General features: G+C 42.2%; 1 protein-coding gene across 4 annotated transcripts in view; it reads right to left on the reverse strand.

Moving 5' to 3' along the window:
- The window catches only part of FMN2 (formin 2), a 244,166-nt gene that overhangs the window by 205,986 nt on the left and 14,386 nt on the right, over positions 1-23,794 (reverse strand). For all 4 annotated transcript variants that reach the window (XM_039532227.1, XM_039532225.1, XM_039532226.1 and 1 more), the window contains exon 3: positions 180-346. In XM_039532227.1, the coding sequence (XP_039388161.1) occupies positions 180-346 (167 nt within the window). The remainder of the gene's footprint in view (positions 1-179; positions 347-23,794) is intronic.

Here is a 23,794-nt window from a genome sequence, read left to right on the forward strand (position 1 = left end):
TATATCCAGCCATGAACATGTATGAACCCAAGCACTAAATTTATGATAATTTTAGTCACTTGATCATGGGGAGAAAAAAAGTTCTCTCTAAGAGGAGAATTTTCCTAGATTGATAGGTATCAAACCATTGATAATTAAAATTTTTCATAAGTAACTACAGTATATATTCTGCAACTTACATCAAACGTGGGCGTGCTCTGCTGCGCACTCTGTTTACATGGTTCTCTGAAGCAATCGCTGAAAGGAAGTAGGAGCCCCATCGCAATGATCCTAGAACATAGTTTTTCTGCTTCTTCCTGTGGGGCATTCTCCTGCTGGCTGAACAGTTTTTCCAGAAGAGTTCGCCCTGCAAAGATTATAAAATAGACCAAACTTAGGACATTTTACCTAACTCCTTAAATAAAGAGCTTGACAAGTATAGACATCAAAAACATCAAGTTTGTCAGTATACCCTACAAGTCAGCAGATCAACCTTCAAGTAAAAATAAATCTCTATGCGCTAATTTAAGAATTATACAAATTAAAGTTTCAGTACTACTTATTGTTCACAGGGCTACAAAGAGAAAATATATATCAAGCTGGCTCAAGTAGCCTAGCAGTTTGTACTATACAAACAAGAGTCCTGAATTCCATTCTAGAATCAGTCTCCTGCTATCAGAAACATAATTAAATTCTACTTTACACTTATACAGTTATTTTTTTAATCACAGGCCCTCAAAAGTTAAGTATACGTTACACCGTTTTCCATATGGGGAACATGAGGTACAACAGCGTTAAGTAACTTGTTCAAGGTCACATAGCGAGCTGGCACAGAGTCAAGAATAGAACCAAAGTCTCCCAACTCCTAGCTTTAGAACTACACAAAAGGGGATACTTGTATACTAGAGTTGGTGCCCTACTTCTCAGGAGAGAGACTCTCATGTCATTTGGAAAAAAAATCATAATTACTGGCCATTTAAGAGTGACATTTATGGAGCTCCAAATGTTGCACAGTGCTCCAGGCCAGAAAAGAAACATTTTAACACAGGTCTTTGTACATGGAGGCACAAGTTCAACAGAGGTTGCCTTCGGTAGGACTAAACCCTGGATTTTGTGCCCCAAATATTCTCGCCACCAATAAAATATGATCAGTTTTCACATTAATGCACAGTAAGTCTAAGAAAAGAGATTTCTATGATTTTAATTGGGTTTGTGAAATAATAGCCAACAGCAATGCATGCTTCCCTATAGTGGGCCAAATTGCTAAAAGCGACTGGTGATTTTTGAGTGCCCAAATTAAGACACATTAGAGGGGCCTGATTCTGAAAGTCAGGCCCTTTTAAAGTGTCAACTTGGAAACCCAAAAATCACTAGTTGTTTTGGAAGATTTGGGCAACTATGCCTTAAACCAGACAGAGGAACTCCCCCTAGTGATAAGAAAGTAAGTGTGACATCCCTGCCTGATGATTCTCTGGTCTTTGAAACAGCACCCTTGTTGGCAGTCTTAGCAAAGGACTTTAACCTTAAATATTTGTTCAGTGAAACAGCATACTTAGCCAAAGATTTCGTACCCATTTACTCATTTTAAACAAATATAGTATTCGTTGGTAAATTACTCACCACTTTAAAAAAAATATGTATATTGTCTGAAGCCTATAATATGGCTTAATGTTTAAACAAGATTTTTTTTTAAACGGTTTAATTAAATGGGTTTCTGGATTCAAAAATAACATCATGCTCTCTATCTGTATTGGATGTGTTCTCTCTAATTTAGGATGATTATTTGAACACATTAGATAAAGACATGTTTTTCAATACCAGTTATCAAAAGAGCAGAATATTTTTAGATTAACATCTGTTATCTAAACAAAAATGCTATTGGGGGGAAAAAAACCTTTAACTCATCTTTTCAGCAAACATAAGTAGCACTAAACCATCCCCCCCTTAAACATTGCATCTATTGATGTCTTGACTCAAGATGCTAATACCACCACGAAGAAGGTATTATCTTTAAACAAAACTGGGTTCTAATACTGCATATGTCCCTTGAAATTACTGCACACAGACACACACATGAAAATCTGAAGTAAATACACATTGTCAGTTTAAATTATACATGTTTTACTGAATGCAAGCTTAAATGAGCTCAATTTTCTATGAATATGGAAACAGCTTCACGCTGAACTGCTGTGAACAACTCTATCTATTAACACTAAATGGGTTAGACATTTTAACACACCTACTGGGTCACATTTAAAATGAGGTGTTAAGCTATTTACATTTTCTGTATATGAAATAGCTAGTTCAGAAGGAACAATCTGAGGGGCTAAGATTACTACCCACTTGAATGGTCAGAAAAGGTTAGCCACACTGATTCCCCTCAAAGCCAGTCCCACAAAAAGGCAACAAAATAGTCTCGTAAGGAGGAGGGGAAAAAAAGAGGAATCTCTTTCACTACCGCAAATCACTATTCTTTGTTGAAACTGACAACTTCAGTCAGAGATGTAGAATCTAATATTTGAAGCCTTTTGTTGTACAGTGGTTCCAGACAGGGATGAAGCAACTGTGAATATGGGGGAGGGGGAAGACAGCAATTAAAAGCTCCACCCTGTGGGTACAACAGAAGGTTAAGAAAAAGAAAGAGAGAGAGACCGACCAAGGGACTGACCTGTTTACCCTTATTCAGGGCAGCTTCAGCCCCATTTCCAGCTACTTTCAAGTACAAACAGATGCTGTCACTAGAACTGAAGCTTCCCATTTCCACAGACAGACATCAGTAGTGGATTGGGGATGCTGACACTATTAAGAACCCAATGGTGTCCTTTATTGTTTTTCAGCTCTTTGAACTGATTCAAAGTGACACTAAGAAAAGCAGAACACACACACACCGCAAAACCATATATTTAAGAAGAAATTAAAAACAGACTTTGTACCATTATAAAAAATGCACTCAATTCTTAAATACTAAGGGTGAAATCTGGATGGCCTCATCTCTCTTCCTACCCACACCCAAGAAAACAAAATGCTTATTTGTTACTTTTAAAACTTCAGCTCTTCCCTTTACTTTTGTTGCTGGAGAACTACAACAAGCTCTTTGGAAGACCTGAGTCATAAAAATGTAGGACTGGAAGGGACTTCAATAGGTCTTCTAGGCCAGTTCCCTGCACTGAGACAAATAGCCTCAGTTCACTTTTTTTTTGGGGGGGGGGGGGAAGGGAGGGAGGGGTAGGGACGGGATGACACAATAGTACTACATAGTTGACTCATATTTACTTTGTGATCCACTATAAACTCCTGATCCTTTTCTAGGCAGTCGTTTCCCATTTTGTATTTGTGCAATTGATTATTCCTTCCTAAGTGTAGTCCTTATTGAATTTCAGACCATTTCTCCAGCTTGTCAAGATCGTTTTGAATTCTAACCCTGTCCTCCAATGCACCTGCAACCCCTCCCAGCTTGGTACTATTTGCAAACTTTATAAGTGTACTATGTATGCAATTATCCAAATTATTTATGGAGATACTGAATAGAACCAGATGCAGGACAGATCCCTGCAGGACTCCATTCAATATGTCCTTCCAGCTTGACTGTGAACCATTGACAACTATTCTGAGTACAGTTTTCCAACCAATAGTGCACCCACCTTGTATAAATTCATCTGGGCTAATCTCCCTAGTTTATGAGGTCATGTGAGACAGTATCAAAAGCCTTACTAAAATCAAGATATATCATGTGTGCTGCATCCCTCCTATCCACCAGGCTTGCTACCCTGTCAGAGAAGGATATTAGGTTAGTTTGACATGATTTGTTCTTGACAAATCCATGTTGACTGTTGCTTATCAACATATCTTCTAGGTGCTTACAAACTGATCTTAAATATTTGCTGTATTATCTTTCTGGGTTAAATTAAACTGACTCATCTACAATTCCCTGGGTTGTCCTTATTCCACTTTTTTATAGATAGGTACTGTATTTGCCCTTTGAGTCCTCTGGGATCTCAAAGATAATCAGTAATGGCTCAGAGATCTCTTCAGCTATATCCTTAAATATTCTAGGGTGTATTTCACCAGGCCCTGACAAGTAAAAAACATGTAATTTGTCTAATTAATTCTTAACTTGTTCTTTCCTTATTTTACCCTCAGATCCTACTTCATTTACACTGATGCTCACAATGCTAGTTGTCTGAGCATTACTAACCTTTCTGGTGAAAACAAACTAAAAAGGCACTTAACACTCCATCTATTACTCACCAAGGACAGAAAGAAAATAAGAGAAAACGCAGTAATGGGCCTACCCTATCCTTCGTCGTCTTCTTCCTTCTAATGTAGTTGTAAAATGTTTTCTTGTTACCTGTCACGTCCCTAGGTAATTCAATCTCATTTTGTGCTGGGAGGGTTTCTAAATTTATCTCTGCATGCTTTTGGGTTTTTTTTAATATATATATTCATCCTTTGTAATTTAACCAAGTTTCCACTTTCCGTATGACTTTTTTGGAGTTTCAGGTTGTTGAAGATCTTTTGGTTCTCATATCACATCACTTGAGGCTATAATCTAATATATTCCCTTTCTCCCAAAGATTAAATTGAGATGGGAAGGGATACTAACTCAATGACAGTTCGGGTTTGAGCTACAGGTTACATCGCCATTCAGATCTTGCCAACGACCTCCAGCAAAGAAGTAACTCAATCAAGAAAGGTATATTTTAGGAAGTATGAGAAAGGTCTTATAAATCCCCAAAGCAGCAATAATGGATAAAAATGTTATTTGGTACTCCACTTTTTAAAAGACAACATAATATTAATAATTTATTTTTGGCTCAAGAAACATGAATCTGATTCTGCTGCCTTCTCTAAGTGTGCGAGCTGTTGCTGTTGCTGCTGTCATTCAGCTGAGGTCTTTGCTTGAGCCTGCTAAACATCATGCTGCTCTCCACTCAGTCATCTGTTGCTCCCTGTCACCATTATCTTCTTCCACTCTCCCATGCTCCTCTCTCTCTTCCTTTTGTGCCACCATTAGTGAGGTTCAAGCAACAACAGTGTTCCAAAAGGGTTGTCAAAAACAGCACAGCCAGAATCATGCTTGGCAAGAGTTTTACAATAAAGGGGTCTACTTTTATTAATAGATTAAAACCCCGCAACATGCTCACCCATCACCGCCAATCATGGCACACAGACAGTCCCTGCCACAAGCATCATATATTCTGGCTCAATTTCCCTGTCCAGTCTGGTTAGTTGAGTATTGCCAACCCCAAGCATTCAAAATTCATGAGGCTTCCAATAAAATGAGAGCAGGGACCACTGTAAAGGTGGGGGAGGGGGTGGGAGAACTAAGAGAAGGGAGAGCAGCTATTTTAGCCCAAAGCATGCTACCAATCCCTTCCAGAAATCTTGCTTCGTTGTTTCCAGCTATGGTTATAAAATAGTTAATAACAATGGTAAATGTGGCCTTAAATGATATTATTGGATGTATTTGTAACCAAGTTTCTCCTAAACACTTGGAATTGGATTTGCAAGAGGGACTGAGCAGTCAAGAGGTACAAGTTATGCTCAGTGTTTCTGAGCAGCGTGGGGAGAGCAGGGAGGGGAAATCAGGCCTTTGGAATATGGACTGCTTAAGTTAGATATTCTAAAGATAGCCTTGAGTCCCTGACCCAGCTTCAGTGCTAATACACTACATTTTCACTGCAACTATAGCAGCCTTCAGTACTTTCAACAGACTTTTTATAGCAACAGAGTGAGGAGTTATTTCAGTATAATGCGATTCCAGAAGCCTGTAGCGGTTCTCTGGATCACACCGAGGGATACAACGTCTTGTGTTTACAGCTTACTTCTTTAAAAACTATAATTGCTCCATCTTTGTTCCCAGTCTATTTTTACTTATGTTAGTAAGGCTAGAAATGTTCACAAAGCAATCAAAGTCATTCTGTAAGTTTTGAAACCAAGACCACACCATGTTTAGCTTTGACTGAGGAAACAAACATTTTCTTATAGAAACCCTTATGGAATAGGAAATAACCCTACTATAGTATAGGGAAGATACATTTGTATGCATCCAAAAAACACACATGTTAAAAAGATGATTAAGGTTGCAAAGTCAAGCACTCAAAAATCAGGACATGCCAGCATTGAGGTTTTCTGTGCAGGAATATATAGTCTTTAATTACATGATCAAATACTATTTTTTCCCCTTCAGGACCCACTTAATTTGTTAGACAGCAAAGGACTTGTGAGACTCCAGTATCATAGCATGCCCTAGTGGTTACAGCCCTGTCTGTCCCCATCCCTCAAGCCACTCTCTTTCCTTTTCTCCTATTCCCACTTCCCCAGCTCCCGACCTATCCCCTACCCTGTTGCAATCCTGTAGCTCTTGCCCATCTGCCTCCCACCCAACGCGCGTCTCTGTCCTATATTTCCCCCATCCTCAGTTCCTGTTCCACTACCTCTTCTCCCCTTTGTCCCGTCCTCCCCTACTGGTTCTTGCTCCTGCATATCTCCTTCTACGTTCCTCTACCCTCTGCATGTGCCACTTGACTTCCTCCTACTCCGGCTCACTGCCTGAATGCCAACAGAAGAGTCTTCTCCTTTCAATTCCGGTGTTGCAGTAGCCCCTGTCAGATAGGAAAAACAGCTGCAGGAAAGCTCTAGACTGGTCCTGCAACCTTGGACTGGAATGTGTTCAGTTACTCTCTGGGGATGGGGCACGTGCAGTCCAGTCAGTAGTTAGGAGCAAGGATGGGTGGAGCATACCTAGGGTAATGGAAAGCTTCAGAGAATTTAGCTGCAAGTTAATAAGTCGCTACTGAGCGCATGCAAATTTAGACAAATTTGGGCTTATTTTTAAGTGGTCAGCAAGAGGTACATCCCTAATTACTAGGGCAAATCCCTTGCCAAATTTCAAGTCCTTGCTACAAAGCATGAAGGTACTAAGACTTCTCAACCAAAAGGGTAGAGTTTTAACTTTCTGTGGAGCCACATTTATTTTTTATATATTACATATAAAGTCTTTTCCATAACAGAATAGGCAGATGAGTATCTCTCCCCCATTCCAGCTCCTCTTCATGCTCCCCACATAGCAAATATTATGCAAGCATATTAATCAATCAAATGAGAGCCAAGCCATAGTGCATTTAAATCCTGCTCCCTTAGCAGCCGAAGTTGAAAGAAGGGGAGGAGAAACATCAGAGTGAATTACTGGATATTGGAAAGATTTCACACTGGCATTCCAGTGCAGAATGCCAATGAAGGGGAGGGGAAGGAGAATGATGATATGAGTATTTTGAAAATATCTTTCAACAACTATGAGTAAGCTAGAAAGAGGGCAAAAAATTTTTTGCTATTAAAGCTGTATGAATAACTGATTTTTGGTTCGTGGGCAGGTCCGAGAAATTAAAAAAGTTTAAAAAATGTTTATTTTGGGTTGAACAAAACATTGTTTTGGTTGAACTTAAGAATATTTTCAGTAAGACTAAAGTTTCAAAAAGTGTGGTAAGCACCTCCAGGCCAGAGCCCACACCCCTCACCCTCTCCTGCACCCCAACACTCTGCCCCAGCCTGGAGCTCTCTCCTACACCCAAAGGCCCTCCCAGAAAGAAACTAATATAACAGCTGTTCTAAGGTAAGAAGTAGGCTATTTGGAATTAACTATATTCTACATGTTTTAAGACTCAAATGTAACCACAGAATGGCTTTATGTTAATTAAAAGGCAAGTTTAGTATATCATTAATAGCCTCAATGCCATAATTGTGATCATTTTGTTTTAAATTAGGAAAAAAAGACTTGTATACAGGGCCCCCAGGAGAGTTAATCTGGCCCTGTGTGTGAAGCAGCTCCAATAGCTCTCACCTTCAGCCCCCAACTAAAACCTCTCCAGCACATCAAAGATCTACAACCTATCCTGAAAGACGATCCCTCACTCTCACAGATCTTGGGAGACAGACCTGTCCTCGCTTACAGACAGCCCCCCAACCTGAATCAAATACTCACCAGCAACCACAGACCAAAAACACTAATCCAGGAACCTATCCTTACAACAAAGCCCGATGCCAACTCTGTCCACATATCTATTCAAGGGACACCATCATAGGACCTAATCACATCAGCCACGCCATCAGGGGCTCTGTCACCTGCATATCTACCAAGGTGATATATGCTATCATGTGCCAGCAATGCCCCTCTGCCATGTACATTGGCCAAACTGGACAGTCTCTACGCAAAAGAATAAGTGGACACAAAATTGACATCAGGAATCATAACATTCAAAAACCAGTAAGAGAACACTTCAACCTCTCTGGTCACTTAGTAACAGACTTAAAAGGTGGCAATTTTGCAACAGAAAAGCTTCAAAAACAGATTCCAATGACAAACTGCTTAACTAGAATTAATTTGCAAGCTAGATACTATTAACTTGGGCTTGAACAGAGAGTGGGAGTGGCTGGGTCATTACACAAATTGAATCTATTTCCCCATGTTAAGAATCCTCACACCTTGTCAACTGTCTGGAATGGGCCATCTAGATTATCACTACAAAAGTGTTTTTTTTCTCCTGCTTATAATAGCTCATCTTAATAAGCCTCTTAGAGTTGGTATGGCAACTTCCACCTTTTCATGTTCTCTGTATGTGTGTGTATATCTATATCTATATATATCTTCTTACTATATGTTCCAGTTTATGCAACTGATGAAGTGGGCTATAGCCCATGAAAGCTTATGCTCAAATAAATTTGTTAGTGCCACAAGTACTCCTGCTGTTCTTATAGAAGTCAACAATGTATCTGTCCTAGGACAATTCTAAGCAATAATCCATTAGGAGTAGTCATGCAGTCTTCTTGCAGTCTATTTTACAAAACATTCATCTGTCAAAACATTTGAAAAAGTCAGTAGGATTAAGTCAATTCACCGAACACCTTGAAACAAAGTTATTTCATAGATCTGTAATTTTATTTCTCACACACACATACTCTGTCCCCTTTTTATATTCATTACAGTCAAGGGCCTGTGCATGCTTGACCTAAATTCCCTGGCAAAACACTTGGATTATGTGCGGCACTCTGAAGATATTTCAGCAGCTTTCCCATTGAGAAAGAGAAGGAGAGTTTCTATTCACAAACACAAATTCTACATAAACTTATAAGCATGATAATTTTATACTTGGGTAAAGTAATAAAAGGAACACTGTATATTTCTGTCATTAATTGAATATTCAATTACAGTAATCTATATGACCAAATGCTATTGATCAAATACCTCACAGTACAATTTTTGCTCAGATTTATATGCATGCATAATTAAAACAACATATCCATTGAAATTCCGGGGCACAAAATTAATAGTGCACAATCACCTTTCACTTTTGTTTTTCTTGATTCTTTTAGTAGGGCTGTCAATGAATTGCAGTTAACTCGAGTGATTAACTCAAAACAAATTAACTTAATTAAAAAAATAATCACGATTAATCAGTTTTAAATCACACTGTTAACCAATAATATAGTACTGAATTTAAATTATAAATATTTTGGATGCTTTTCTACATTTTCAAATACAGTAAAAGCTGTTTTATCCAGCACTTCACCAATCAGAAAGCTCTATAAACTGGCATTTCTGATCTTCATTGAAGGTTTATAGTCTGATTGGCATGGGGCGGGCAGGGAGTTTGGGTATGGGAGGGGACACGGGGCAGCAGGTTGTGGTGCAGGAGGATGTGCGGGGTGCCGGATCTGAGGGAGCACTCACCTCGGGTGGCTCCCCGCAAGCAGCGACCTGTCCTGGCTGCTCCTAGCGGAGGTGCGGCAGACAGCTCTGCGCACTGCCTCTGCCCCATCTTGAGTGCTAGCTCCACAGCTCCCATTGGCTGTGAGAACAGGTGTTCGGATGGCACTGGGATAGCCAGCATTGCAAGGTATTTATATGCCAAATATGCTAAACATTTATGTCCCCTTGTTCATATTTTTTACAGTGCAAATATTTATAATAAAAATATAAAGTGAGCACTGTGTACTTTGTATTCTGCGTTGTAATTGAAATCAATATTTGAAAATGTAGAAAAACATCCAAAATATTTATGATAAATGTAAATTGGTATTCTATTATTGTTTGAGTGTGCTTAATCATGATTAATCTTTTTTATTCTTGTGATTAATCACTATTAATTCTTTTAATTGTTTGACAGGTTTTTTTTGTTTGTTTTTAAATGTTTAATTGTACACTCTTATGGTACTGACGTGCTTAATTTTGGGTGTGTGAACAGTCCCATTAGGATTAATGTAAATCCTAAATTCACATGCATGCAATATTCACTTGCTTATCTGTTTGCAAGATCAGGGCCTTAATGTTTAACACTTTGGGGGGGAAAATAGGAAGTAAAAAACAAAGAGAAGAAACCTGCTAGTCTTGTAATTAATCTGTACCAGTCAGTCCAAATACAATATCTGTTAGTATTACAGATTTCAGGCAGGAATTTTTAAAAGCACAAATGAGGAGTTAGGTGCCCAGCTCCATTCACTTTTTATGGGAGCTGGGGGGAGTTTTTCAAAGTGTAAAATGGCTATTAGACACTCACGTATGTGTGTCCATTCCTGCACAAATGCACACACTTGTAAGCACAAGCGGCCAGTGACCCGGCAGTTGAGGGAGGCCCCCAGCCCCTCCCCTTGTGCCCAAGGCCCCGCATTCCCACCATGTCCCCCAGCTCTCGCGATGGGAGGTCTGGCCCCAGTGCCCCCACTCCCTGGCACACAGGGTAGTGCGGCCCCAACACCAGCCACCCCGAGTCCCTGCAGGAGGCAGGCCAGCCAGCCTCAGGCAGCCTGGGCCAGCTGGGCAGAGTGCTGGGAACTGCAGGAGGGGGCCTGGCCTGGCAACGGAGTCTGGGCAGGGCCACGCTAGGCTGTTTGGGGAGGCACAGCCTCCCCCTGCCTCCAATACCCGCTGCCCATGCTTATAAGCATGCGTTTTAGTTTCCTGTTTGCCTGTGGACTGAACTGAGAGATTACACACATTATTCAAGGATTAGAAAACTGGTTTTATTGCACTTTCCCACTAGAGAGTTTCTAATAATCCTCTGCTGATTTAGAGTATAACATTGGTCCAGGTCTTGCTCTTCTCAAGGTTATTTTTGTTTAAAGAGATTAAGAGATTGAATTTTCATTGACAGATACATTCTTAACGCTAAACAACATTTTCACTGCCCTGCCCCCGTAACATGACGGAGTTTGCACACACAATCTGGTTACATAACAAATGGAAGACTAATCCTCTTCTCATCACCAAATGCATAGTGAATTGTATCAGAAGCCTAAATTCAGAGGGATCTGAACCCTCACTCTAATGTGCTACCTGGTATATCCTGGCCATCCAGTTACAAAAGCTCTCTCAGTTATTGTACTGCAGGCTACAAGAGCAAACACCCGCATCCATTGCCTAAAGGAAATGCTAAGCTTCAAATGAAAAAGGAAAATTTCCCCTCTTTGTTTTACCCATGTCCTAACATAATATTCCAAATAGGTTGGCTGTACTCTACAAACAGGGAAAGATGTGGGTAGGTGGATGTTCTAACCTCATCTCCAGCATGTTTGTCTCCAGGCTTTTTGGCTCAAAGCCTTCCATCTGAGGCTGAGTTATTACTTGTGTTTGAAACTCTTAACTTAATATTTAGCCCACATAGGAGCCAAACATGGGAAGTCAAGATCTTTATAAAACAAAATTTGAACAAAAACAGGTAAAAATTTTTTACCATTTTCTAATGGCCTTCTATACCAGCCCAGAAAGCAATTCAATACCAGTTCATGAACAGGGGTTTGATAGCTATCTATTAAATCCAATCAAAATGTTTCTCTGTTTACTAGTATCTTTATTCACAATATCTGCTCTTATTTGGATCAATCACTTCCATAGCCAGTCCCATAAAACAACTAAGATAGTAGCTCAATAATCCTATCTCCCACTCTTGTACCCAAAACCATTAGTCAACACCTTCTAACATAAATTTACAACACTGTTGACCCAGATGAAGAATTCATGGCAATCTTCCAGGCTTCCCTCTGTTATTCCCTTTCTCCTGGTGCCCTATTGGATGTTTATGCAGAGTCTGCTATGCAACTAAATCTGAATCTTTCCTACTATCCCATGGAAACTCTGAAACAATGGCATTACATGAGAAGAGTAGTTTTAATCAGAATCCTGACATATTAAAATCTTTGCAAGTGCCAGCAGCTCCTTGGTCTGCTCAAAATAAAATATGTTGCAACAGCTCTTCAGTCCAAACCCAAAATACTTTTTAATACCACTGTAATTGGGTTACTGCAGAAAAATTAGGTAGGCACTTTAATGAGTAATCAAACAGGACATAAACGGAGCTGAAATCTACAATATGGAAAAAACGATGAAGTAATGGATTCCAGGACTGATAGCAGCCCACATCCAACCTGGAGTTCATCTGCACAGGCCCAAGAACCATGTTAGCAAAGCTAGTTTTCAACATGACTCAAAAGTGCTTCAGCATGGCTTGTCCAAACACTGTATAGGACCAAACAATCTTTTAATAGTAGTTTTAAACTGTGTTTAAGATTGATACTGCTAACATGGTTCTCAACCTGAGGGGGATGAAGCCAGTCTCTGCAAATGCACATGGTTTCAAAATGAACACAATTTGGGTGCTGCCGTATACTCCAAAAAAACTCCACACAATGTGTTGAATAACCAGAGTTGCTGTTTTTCAACCAATATTATCCATGACCTGGATGTACAATATGTGGGCACAGCACCTGCAACCACTCATCATAAAAACTCAGGTTCTATGTCTTATTTACAAATCCCTATCCCTACTGGTTCCTATAGGCGCATCAAGACCTTGAATAAATTTATTCACAAGGAACTAATTCAGTCACACACATTGTAACATGGCATAGCATAACAACAGTACACTCTCTTTTACAGCACAAGCCAGGTTACATTGGTTTTCCCTGGGACCTTGCTTTGTCACCAGTACTATTCCTTTATTATTCTAATGCAGACTCCAAGAATGCGGTACAGAATCTTTTATAACATAGCTACTCCAAAATTAGAGAAGAGTCCCAGGAGCAGTTCCCATTTTATCCATGTGATCATTAATAAGTACTTGTATGCAAGAACAAAATATTTCCTCTGGTTTTAAAAGTACAGACAACACTCACATCTCTGGCAACTCCTATGTTGAATTTTCCAGGTCCTCAGTAGCTCTCAGCAAGCTATTTCATTCTGCTCAATGGTTTACTATTATTTCTGTGGTAATTTCTGGTGGGAAATCTGCATTCCTTGCCAAGTTCTCACATGTCAGAAACCCGCAGTTGAGTCTGTCTAGTCTTATAAAGTCATTCTGATGCCTCTTGGGAAGGTGTTACTGAGGGTTTCCTTTGTTGGTGCAGATTGTAATATTGGTCTTTATATTCCAACATAGTAAAACTGCTCCATTTAAAATTGTTGCACATTTTTTTTTAAATGGCAAATGAAAAGTAGTAAGTGTGGGTCCATCTCTACTGGAAAATACATTTTCAAGTCAGTGATTCTTGTTTATAACACCAGCCCCAACTTGAGGTTTTGTACAGTCACAAATCCACCAGTTACATATTGTTTCATTCTGGGGGGAGTGATAAAGGACACTAACACCAGTTTAATTAGATCTGCTATTTAAAATTGGAGATACTCCAAGTAATTTCAAAACATTTTTATATCATGTCTTTCTGAGGTTTCAATTGTATAGTTAAAACCCTTTTCATAACTCTCATTACTCTATTTTCTCTCTGGTACAGGCAAAATACTACTTTTCTCCTCATCACCTATAACATCAATGGATCATTTTCATTCACATGTAACTTTCCTCAGTGGATGCACAGGAAAAGAAATATCTGTAAAGCAATGAGCTGTGGCCTCAGATCCATAGCACTCAGTATAGCTGAAAAGGAGTCAGTGTCCCCACTTCATACACAGAGCAAAACAAATATTTCAAACACTGGCATCTTCCTTCCTTTTAACTGCTCCCTGATTCCTGGCTCTGAAATTTCTTTTAAAAACTTACTGGGGAGTGGGAAGTAATTTGTTCTCTCTTAGACATTTATAATATCTATATTGATTAGTACAATAAGGCCTGGTCTACACTAGGACTTTAATTCGAATTTATCAGCATTTAATCTACTAACAACCAACCACCCACCACCACCAGGAAGCCATTTAATTCCTAGAGGGCTCTTTTTTTCTTGGTGGTACTCCACCCGGCCGAGTGGAGCTAAGTCGCGCGCTCGCACTAGCTCTATGCTGGGGTGGGGATGCTAATCGACTTAGCAGCTCCGCGAGCTATCCCACAGTGCACCACTTGTTGACGCCTGGACAGCAGTCCAGCAGTCCGAGCTTGGATTCTCCCAGCCAGGAAATGAGGAAAATTTGAATTTTTTTTTTTTTTTCATTTTCCTGTGGTTTGAATGAATGTTGCTGGTCGCGGGAGCCCGCAGCACCAGCAACACACTCAGCATCTCAGGCAGAGGAGTCCGGCAGACCAGAATAAGAAAGAGAAACCCATGATGGACACCGGGGAGACTGGATCGATCGGGCGCTGTGCTGTGTGAGTGGCTGTGTCGGGAGAGCGGAGCTGCAAGCGAAACAAGCGGAAAGCCCCTCGAAAAGGTCTCAGAGCAGCCAGCACAAAGGATACAGCGATACAGCCCGTGGTGCCGCCGCGTGAAAGTGAAAGACCAAGAACAAGGGAATCAAAGCAAAAAGCGAAAGCGGACGACCCGCCCCACGCCCCCAGCACCACGGCCTGCCGCAGGCGACTGGCATGCTATTCTAGGTGGGTGACAGTGCACCAGGAGCCCCAGTGACAGTGGAGACTGTGGACGAGACAGTTCCCGTCTGTTCTCCTCTGGGGGAAGATGAGAAGGGGAAGGGCGAGGAGAGCGGGCGCGGCGGCGACATCCCAACCCACTCCCCTCTTCCCATCTCAGCATCTCTCACTCATCCTCACTCACCGACCCTACCACCCCGCCGCCCCGGAAGGATCAGGACTCGGATCAGGGGAAGGGATCAGGCGTGAAGTTTAAACATTTTTTTTTTTTTTTTTTTTTTTATTAAATATATAAAAATTAAAAAAATAAAAAAACAAAAAAAACAAAAAAAAAACAACAAACAAAACAGAAGGTCTACACAAACAGCAAATGGAGCAATAGTCCTTCAGAAAAAAGCCAAAAGCTCTGCAGAGCAGCTGAAGCCTTCTTGAGAGAGGCTCTTCCTTGCTTTATTTGCCATGCCATCCTTCGCCCAACTTCTTCGCGCCTCCATATCTCCTCTGAGGGGAGCATCGCTGCCGTAGCATGGCAGCAAGTCCTGGGCTGTGCACTGCAGGCTCTCGCTTCTGTGTGCTTCTGTGTGCCCTCTGACACGCCTCTTGGTGATGTGCTGTGTGTCTAAAGTGCTGAATTAGTGTGCAATTAGTGTGTGTACTGACTTTTACTTTTTGCTTTACTTTTACTTTTTAATGACCTTAACAGAGTTTTACTTACTTTGCATTTTACCTCGCTTAACAGAGTTTTAACATGAGTTTTAATGACAGACAAGACGTGTTCCAGGACCACGAAAGGCAGAGGAAAGCATACAGGGTCGCAGACGTTCGGATACTGGCATAGATAACCGCTTTTTTGCTTTTGTTTCTGCCTGCCAGCAGGAGAGCAGCAGGAGCAGCTAGCTGTACTCTGACTGATAGTAAGGCTTACCTGGCTTTGTGCAGGATGTGATGCAGGGATGCAGCTGTCTCTCCTATCCAGCGCGCTCGCCAGTGCGCGCGCAGCGCGCCAATGAGAGCGTCCCCCAAATCTCTCTCTAGAGACTCCTCTCCCTTACTTTTTTCCCTGTTCTTGTCTACTCTGTGTGAAACTAGACTGCTGTGTTGGTTGGCAAACACATGTATTTATGTTTTCAAATCACCTACTTTCCCGCATCCACAGCTTCCTCCTTCCACTGGACTGCCCCGCCATCGGCGCAGAGCAGGACGAAGAAAAGAGAAAGAGGCAGACATGTTCCAGGAAGAAGGCCAGAGCCAGAGCGAGAGGGCAGAGCAGAGAGAGCAGAGAGGGAGAGAGGAGGAGCAGTCAGCAGCACACCAGTGGACACAGGGAGCGGGAGGATAGGCAGGCAGAAGACGCGGCAGCTGCGGAAAGCGCTGCTGCCGCAAACGAGGCCTTCGCGAGGAGGCTTGTAGATGTTCTGCAGATGAGCTGAGAGAGGAGCAGGCAGGCTGCAAGAGAGCCCCAACGCCTCCAACGCCCAGAAGTCCTGCCTCAGACCAAACCCAAAGAAGAGGGGAAAGTGAGAAGAAGGCGGCAGGAAGCAGCAGGCTGCTAATGTGTAAGACAGTAGCACCCAGCTAGCACCTCGCGTCCTTTTTCCTCTCCCTTCACAGAGTCCACAGGTATACCCACTCCCCTGTTACCAACCCAATTAGTTTCGTTTTAAGCGGTTTATTGTTTGTTAATGTTTCCGTCACGTTTCTCGTGTGTTTCTTGTGTGTGTGTGTTTGTTGTGTGTGGGATTTTTAAGTGTGGGTGGGGGGCCACAGTTTCAGGGTACAGACTTGGGGCAGGGGGGGCACAGGGGCACACACAGGGTCAACTGACAGTCAGACTGGGGTCACAGCTGGCCAGGTACAGCTTGTGTGGTGTTCTTTCCTGGTGCCCTCCTTCCTCATGCTGATCTGTGGCCTCCTCCCTCCCCACAAGCCTTCCACGTGCATTTGGCATCCTCCACCCCCCTCCCCCCCCTCTCCCCCCCAAAGACCCCATCCCCTCACCCCCCACACCACCACCCACCCCCCACCCTTTCCCCCCAACCTTCCCCAAGGACCCACCACCACACCCTTCACCACCCCCAACCCTTCCTCGCCCCTCACTGCACAGCGAACAACTATGCCACCACACAACATGTTTCACAGAAAACAAAATGCAAAAAGAACGAAAAAAAAACAAAAAAACAAAATGCCAAAACTAAAAATAAATTATTAATTAAAACTAAACAGGGTTAACAAAAAAACTTGGGTCCTGATCTCTGGGGAAAACTTGTTATCCTGCTCTCTATTAAAACAGTCAGGAGTGACTCCTTGTGCTTCCTGCTCCTGAGATGGGATCTCTCTCAAGCCTCCGCCCTGCGAGCATCTCCACTCAGCATTCTTCAGCTGTGCGTGCACGAGCGCCAGGCTTTCCCCACGGCTCCAAGGAGAGCAAAGAGCACAGCCAGAACAGCAAGCAGCACATTGAGATTCACACAGCACTAGCAGCAGCAATAACAGCGGGGGTCCGCTCTCTTTCTGATAAGGTCCGCCATCAAGTCAGTCCAAGCATCACCCTGAGACGCTGAGCCGCACCACAGTCACCAGCCGGTGTATAGTTCCTTTTCGGGTGTTCAAGGCGCCTGTATAGGTATTCGGCCCTGAGGGGGCATCCCGAGGGTAGGCCGAGTCCCACTGCTAGCCCGTGGATCGGGGTTTCCGTCCACCCATCGTGGAATTGTGGCAGACCAGAGTTCGCTCCACACAGTCTAAGTGAACTGAACCAATGAACCCTTGCCGCTGACACCAGTAAAACGAACCACATGGTGCCCCACCTATGACTACAGCTGGTTGGTAAACCCCTGTGGGCTTTCTAGTAGCCCTTCCACCAATGTATGGCCCCCTGGGGTGGGCTGGGCCCCTGGCAGGATAGGGCTGTCCCAGTTTGGGCCACACGTCCCATGGCGAAGCCATGATGACCCCATCATTTGAAGCCACTACTGAGATGACATGATTTCAACCAGTCACTGATGTTGCTAGTTGGCTGACAACAGAGCGCAGTGGCTGCTCGGAACAACAGTAGTCACACGTGCGCCACCCACTCCGAAGTGGTTGCTGGCTGACCGGCAGCTGTGTCACCGCGCTCTGGTATCTCCACTCTGCCTCGCAGTCTGCTTCCACTGGCGCTTCAGGCAGGTCACACAGTTCACAGGGTGTGCAGGTCAGGGCTCACAGCCAAGCTGCACCCAGTGCCGTGAAAGTGCTCCAGCGCCCAGCTGTCATCCACTGCAGCCAGCCAGTCATCCCACCGGTCCCAGGCCCAGAATTCCACCCCAGGCCCCAGATGCCACCCCATCCCACACATGACTTGACCCCACGCCCTCCCATGCCCACCACCCGGCGACTCTGCGACGCATGCGAGAGGTCGCCTCTTTACTCTCCTCTCTCCTGGCCGTGAGGCCTCGCCCCGGAGGTGGACTCGGAAGGTGGGAGCGTGGACGGCGGGCGCAGCGGGCGACGCAAAGGCAGCCATAAGCGCAGCGGCTGCAGGCTTGCCCCGGCTGTGGCGAAGCGGTCCGCGCGTCTGTAACAGAGAAAGGCGCTTCAAGAAACGCGGCCGCATTCAGGGAGGAGGGGAGGAAGAGAAGAGTGGAGGGATTTTTGGGTTCAATTTGACCCATTTTTCATGGGCAGCCATTGGAATGAACCAGTCCAATGGGCGGGGATAGCGGAGGGACCTAATTTCAGCTTGTCCGTTGTGGTTCTGGCCCTAAGAAAACATAGCCTCAAATAAAAAAAAAAGATCATACAAAATGACATTGACATTGTGGATTCCAAAGTTTTTGGGCTATTTCACTTATGATGGTCCTAATGGATGAGACCATCTACTTTAGTGACTTGTCTCTGACAGTGACCAATACATGATACTTCTGAGAATGGGGCAAGAAACCTGATAATGGACAATTATGGAACCAATGGGAGAAGTTTTGTCCCAGCCTCAAGCAGTTGGTTGTTTTATGTTTCACTGAAGCTTTATTCTCCATTCAGTGATATCTGTGACACTGGACTCCAAGAAAGAAAAGATAGAGGGGAGGTTTTTTTTCCCCTTTCCTCTAAGTTAAAAAGCAAGAGGATGATATGGAAGAGGCCTGCTGAGTTTCCCTTCACTCCTGGAAAGCTCCTGATTTCCCTGCTCTCTCCCAGTCAGAAGCCCAGGAGTCTGAATCACCTGGTGAAACAAAGGACTAAAACAGGATCTGGGGTGGATCCTGTACCCACAAATACTCCTAGTGCACGTGGTCACTACTGGGTGGTTCCAGTCTGTGGCCAGAGGTTAGAAGTATGTAGGTAGACTCAGAGCATCTCATCTCAACTTCCTGCATGACCAGAGAAGAGAGTGTGTTACACTTTCCACAGGAGGAGCAGGGCTGAAGGAACAGCAACAGTGGCAGAGAAGGGGCCGGATGTGGCCTCTAGGACTGTAGCTCTCGGGGAGGGGTTGGTGGACATGAAATAGACCTCCAGGAGGGAGACAGAGTCTCCCCACAAAGCAAGCAGGACCCTCAGGGCTGCTCCTGCCTGTGGCTCCTGCAGGGTCTGTGATATTGTTAAAGGAGTTAACCTGGAATTTTCCACGGTTTGGCTAAGACAATACATTCCCTTCTCCCCACCCTTCACCTCAGTGTCCGAGTTTCTCCCAGGCTGTATTTATATTTGAGTTTCACAGGGATTCCAAGGCACCTACAGTGTCTAGTAAAAGTCTTTATTTTTATTGACCTTTACAGCGTGCCCATCACTAGCAGGGAAACAGGAGGAGAAAATTTAAATCATTTTTCAATTGAAAAGGAAAAATGCGCCAAAGTAACAATGCATAAATATGCAAATTGTGCAGTTGCATGATTTGCACTTCTTGCCCTTCAAGAATGTTCAATGCCTCCTTTCTATGTACAATTTACATAATAATAAATATGGCTGACTGTTTGAAAATGTGCCCAAGTTGCCCTGCTGCAACACCCATACACTTGGAAAAAAAATCATTATTCAATTTAGATATCCTGGTTTCAAATGATGCCATCTTGTTCACACATACAGTAAGCCAGTCTTTTACAGGGGATAGTACCGGATTTTGCCAGGAGCCTTTATACACAATATTTCTAATGCAATCCATTTTTTTTTTAAATTTTAATAAAAATCTTGAAAATATTAATACTTGTATTTACTAATGCACCTACTATGCCCTCTACTTACTAATTGCTTATATACCTGGGCTAGCCAGTGTTTCAACCTCGCACTGTAAAGTGCACCAAAATACATTTTTAGTTATTGTCTGTTGGCCATATCCACAACACTGGGACCTAAATTACTCCAGATCAACAACACATTTCTTAACATAGCCAATAGGTATTTATACAAAGAGTGAAGGGAGAATATGGCCCTTATAGCACATAGCAACAAGCTTTCAGTTACCAAAGTTACTGTTGCATTCATGAGGGAAGCATGATTTTCAGCCGCGTTGCTTTTTCCACCCTTTATTTGACCATTTGTTCATACAGATGTCTGACACCCTCCACCCCAATAACTATCACAAATTAGTGAGCACCTATATTACTTAAAAAATACTTACTTACTCCATGCCCAACTTGCTGAATTGGGGCCTTACAGTTTGTACACTGACATAACCAAGTATTTCCTTCAATTATCTCTTATCTATACTATCCTTTTAAAAACAAAAACACACACACACACAAAAACCCCCACCACTTTTTGCAAAATGACATAAGTCTAGCAAATCTGTTATGAAGATGCTAGTCTTCTCTGGCATACGACTATTAATGAGTTTATTCCTTATTTTTAATGTGAATTAGCGAGAAATACGATTATCCTGGATGGTTACTAGCATATAGGAATGTATCCAAGTATCCATTTTACTGTAGCACTGAGTTATCTTTTGCACGGATATCTTTTCTTATGAATGGAAGTTTAGGAGAGGATGTGTTAACTCTCTCTACTGCACTTTCACCTAACTCTTCCCCCGCAAATGCATTCTAGCCATTATAAAAAGCGACAGAGTCCTGTGGTTTATAAGGTGCCACAGAACTCTCTGTCGCTTTTTACAGATCCAGGCTAACACGGCTACCCCTCTGATATTTTCTATCCATTATGTTTCTTTTGTGGACAAACTAAGAGGCAGTTAACATATCCAGACCTCAGCATCAAATATGCCACAGAATCAAAGCTTCCTCCTATAGTTAAATCCTACAGAATGCTATACTTCTTCCAAGTACTCAGACTAGACGCAGAGAGGAAAATTACTTCAAACCTGGGGACTGAAGCCTCCTTATTTTCACTGCCAAGCTAGGAGTGCCTTATGACAGCAAAAGCTGTATTTTCTGGGATCAGACAACAGCACAGAAATTGTTGGGGGTGGGAAGAGAAAAACTTGCTTGAAGAAGGTTCTGAGATGCAAGAAGACTAGTTAAAATTGCACAGCCTCATTATACCGGGATATAGATCTCAATAGCTGGCTTGTAAATATTTTCTTGTTATTTGTTGTGTTTTGCTTTGCTTCCACCCCAAAATGGAGGACATTCATCACAAATGACAACCTGACTATAAAGACTTATTCATGGTTCTTTCAGAACAATAACTCTCACGTAAATGCAGGGGGAAAAGATCAAGAGAGTTGCTAAATGCTGTGCTTACAAAACATGTACTATTAAGATTGAACGTTAGTTGAGAAAAATTACAACATATCACATTTTCTAATGTAATTTAGTGCTCACCTATATAGCCATATGACTTTCATAGATATAAATTTGATTTTCACTGTGCGACTATAAAAAAAATCATTAAGGCAACATTTTACTTTAACTTAATGGATGATTCCTTTAGAGAATCAGGATAAAAAAAATCACTAGGTCCAACAGTTAAAACTAGCACTTGACAGATTAGGGTCATAAAAATCAAATTTTTTTTGGAGAAGGGATTGTATCTCCTTGAATTATTGTATAAGAGCTAGCACAACTGGGGCCCAAAACTACCTGGGACCTTACTGCATAACTAATAAGATAAAATACATCAATATGAACAAAGGCACTTCGGATCAAAGTCATTGCAAGTTGCACAACAAATTCAGAAACCCAACAGCCTGAACTCAGGTCTTGGCAGATAAATGGCCCCTTGGCTGAATCAACAGAATATTTTTGTAAGCCTACATATTTGGTTTAATTATTTGGGATTTCATTTTTTTTATTTAAAGGAAAGAAAAATAAAAAGGAAATAGCCCTTTCAGTTTCCTCTGATGGCCCAGTCTACTCATACTAGAACATGCAAAGCTAATCCTTAAGTATGCCTAGGAGCAGGCCACTTGCTCACTACTTCCATCTCAGTGGAGTAATGGATACCCTGCATGCTGTACAGTAGTATGCAGGATGGTTCACTCTCTACATGATGCACCCCGTGTAGCAAAAAAAAAAAACAGTAGGCGCTGAAAACAGGTGGACAAAGACCTAAGGAGCGAAACCTCCCACAAACTCCCGAAAGAGAGCTAAGCAACTATTTCAACTCCAGTCCAGGAGTATCTGCCCTTACTTAGTTTTGACTAGCTTGATGCTATTCCAGTCCCATGTCACTCCAACAGTAAGTGAGACAGTCTGTCAAATCTTTTGTTTCAGGGGCCCTGTGAACATTTTTTTTAAAATGAGGACAAGTAAGGGGGAAGGTTTGCCCCCAAGTAGTGCTCCAAAGTTCTCTCAGTTACAGTGAATCATTAACACAATTGGTTCCCCGACACCCTTAAAACTCTCAGCATTGCCCTGATGCACACAGCTTTAATCACAAACAGACCTGATGGCAAGAACGTCTCATACACACTCCCCCTGCCAACATCCCTTGTGGCTGCAGACTTGCTAGCTGTTTCAATGGGACCTGTGACCTAAGTATTTGTTAATGAAATAAAAGCAAAAAACTGTAAGGAGTTATCTTGGATAAGTTTCTAATAAATCATTAAAAAAAACCCACCCAAATGCCAGAGAGTTAGATTCCCAAATTTGCCAGCTAAAAACAAAAACCTGGGTAATCACACTGAGAAATACCTATGCACATTTATTACCCCCTTCAGCACCAGCCCTATTTCTGAGGTGGCAGAGCTCACATTAGAGTGGTGGGGGCTGGTGCAGAACACAGAGCCAAACTGTGAGCTGAGTTACAGCACTGTAAATTTAATATTTTCGACAGCTTTACATCATTGCAGTTAAGATTAGAATCTGTCCCACAACATACAAGCAGTGTCAAATATTCCCAGAAGCCCTTTCCAATGCCAGATACGCCTTTGTTTTTAATCAATATTGGTGTGTTTGTGTGTGCGCGCATGAGTGCTGTTACTTCAGAAAGTAGGCTTTCCCCTACCCACAAAAAAGCCCTAAGATTAACAACAAACCTTTTAAGAAAAAATATATCCCTAAATAAAATAGTCAAATTTCTTGTATCAATATTTCATTAAAAGTAGTAAAACAAAATTAGATCCAGTCAATGTCATTTCATGTAATTATTCACATTTGAATAGTCAGGTTCTCTCTTTAAACAAGCACTAAAGCAGTCAACCATGTGATCTTCTTTAATGACTAGTTCTAGCCAGTTACCGTACACCAAGGATATAATAGAGCCGGTGTCTCATACATACATAGATCCAAGTCGAATGGTCTGGTTTTAATACACCCTATTGTAGCTCTGATCTCATTTCCTCACCACCACTCTTTTTTACCCTCCCAATAAACAGCTCACCACTCAACCTGAACAATTAGTTTCTAGCTTACCCAAAAGCAGGCTGTGTTTCAGGTCTAGCTCCTCAAAAAGAGAGTCATGTGAGGAAATATAATTGCAGAGTCATTTCAATCTTACAGTTCTAATGAAGATTCAGACAAATAGTGATCAGGAAACCTAGAACGATTTGGGTAGCATTACATTACTGAAGTTGTAAAAGGACTGTACATCCCAGAATCTCCCAAATGTACAGTTTTGAAACAAAAATGTTAGGG

Source organism: Mauremys reevesii, linkage group 3, assembly GCF_016161935.1.
Source record: "Mauremys reevesii isolate NIE-2019 linkage group 3, ASM1616193v1, whole genome shotgun sequence".
NCBI lineage: Eukaryota > Metazoa > Chordata > Testudines > Geoemydidae > Mauremys > Mauremys reevesii.